The sequence below is a fragment of the Arachis ipaensis genome, chromosome B09 (assembly GCF_000816755.2).
Source record: "Arachis ipaensis cultivar K30076 chromosome B09, Araip1.1, whole genome shotgun sequence".
In the NCBI taxonomy this organism is placed as follows: domain Eukaryota; kingdom Viridiplantae; phylum Streptophyta; class Magnoliopsida; order Fabales; family Fabaceae; genus Arachis; species Arachis ipaensis.
In genome coordinates, this window is record NC_029793.2 from 134,898,862 (window position 1) to 134,900,614 (window position 1,753).

The 1,753-nt window shown below is 27.3% G+C and overlaps 1 protein-coding gene across 1 annotated transcript in view; it reads right to left on the bottom strand.

Moving 5' to 3' along the window:
- Positions 1 to 505, bottom strand: part of LOC107616822 (mannose/glucose-specific lectin-like) — a 1,097-nt gene extending 592 nt beyond the window's left edge. The window contains exon 1 of the mRNA XM_016318739.2: positions 1 to 505. This exon is cut by the window's left edge and continues 592 nt beyond it. Coding sequence (XP_016174225.1) covers positions 1 to 357 — 357 coding nt within the window. The 5' untranslated portion in view covers positions 358 to 505.

The following is a 1,753-nucleotide window of genomic DNA, read 5'->3' on the forward strand; positions in this document are numbered from 1 at the left end:
GAAGAAGGCTATACCATCGGCCGCAGAACCGGACGGTCCTGTGAGATAAAAGCTGAACTGAGTCTCGAAGCTTGCGAGCCTGTTGGTGCTTTGTTCCCAAAGGCGCACTTGTGCTGTGTGCAAGACTCGGCCTACGGTGTTGGGCAGTGGGTGGCCGGTGGCGTTTGTCTTGGTAAGTTTAACTACATTGTTGTCTGCGGAAATTTCTGCATCGCCTTGTAGGATTAGGTTTCTTTCGTCTGGGGCGAAGTTGATAAAGCTGAAGGAAAGGGAATCTGTGGAGGTTGCGGTGTTGAGTAGTGTAAGGAAAATGGCAATGAAGAAAGGTGGAAGAAGGTTTTTGGTGGAGATGGCCATGGTATTGAGGTTCGTAATGCTTATTTTGGTTTAGGATGTGAGGGATAATATTTAGCCTCTTAGCAATTTATAGTAGCAACATGCATGGCATCTGAACCACGACAATTCCCGTTTTGAGTTTCTTAATTAATAGTCAATGATGGTGGGCGTTGGTTTAGTTTAAATATTATTGTATAAGGTCACATGTCTATATAGATATTGTGCTGAAATTGTTTCTTCCAAAGCTTAACCAAATGTTACCATAGTTAATATATTTCTAATACCTTCTCTTACATAAAAGCTTTTTTAGATTTAATTTGAGTAAATTTTGCATAAATTATTTTTATATTTTTGTTTATCTTATATTGATTTTTTTTATCAACAAAAATCGAATTCTAAACTATTTATCATAAAATATTCTAATATCGTATTATAAAATACAAAAATTTACATAAATAAAAAAAGACACGTAAATGATTATCTGAGATTTATTTTAATAACTCATCGAGGTGCACAAGTATTTTTATAATCATTTGAAAAAAATGTTCATAAATATGTTTTAACTAGTGTTTTTTTCTGTAATAACATTACGGTTATATAAATTTAAAATTACGTTAAATTTATCTTGACATTATAGATTACGACAGATATTTTTTTCTCTCTATATATAAAAAAATATAATTAGATATTAGTATAAAAAAATTTATATTAATAGTTGTCGTTAAATTAATAATATAATATAACTATATTTCAATTCCGATTTTAATATTTTAATTTTAATTTTAATTTTTAATTAGAGAATATCATGTTGCACATTTTGATTATCAAATTTGTAATTAGTCATTGATAATAATATATAAAAGAGATAGAATTGGTGTTGAATAAGAGAGATAGAGAAGGAGGTTGGGAGGGAGAGAAAGAACGAGAAAACTTAATTTTAGAAAGAAAGATTTGATTTTAATTATAATAAAAAAATAATATATGACATATTTTAGTTATAAAATTAGTAATATATAATAGATATAATAGATTTAATCCTAATAAAATTATGATTCATAGAAGAAAGATATTTCGGGTACATATAGCACCAAATTTTGAGAAATTTAAATTAATAGACTAAACAATGTTAATGGTATAAAGAAGAAACTCAAAATTGCCAAGGACATTAAAAAAATCACTAATACTAAAATAAAAATAAGAATGATATTAATTTTAATCAATAATAAATTAAACCATACCAACTAATTGAATATTGTATGCTATTTTAGAGAATTTTTTTATTTAAATTAGATAAATATAAAATTTATGAAAATACATAAAATTTAGCGTAATTACGTAAATACATAATGTATCACATTTCATATCTACTTTCTTTGACAATGTTCTCAGTATCCGAGATGTAATACATTATGTATTT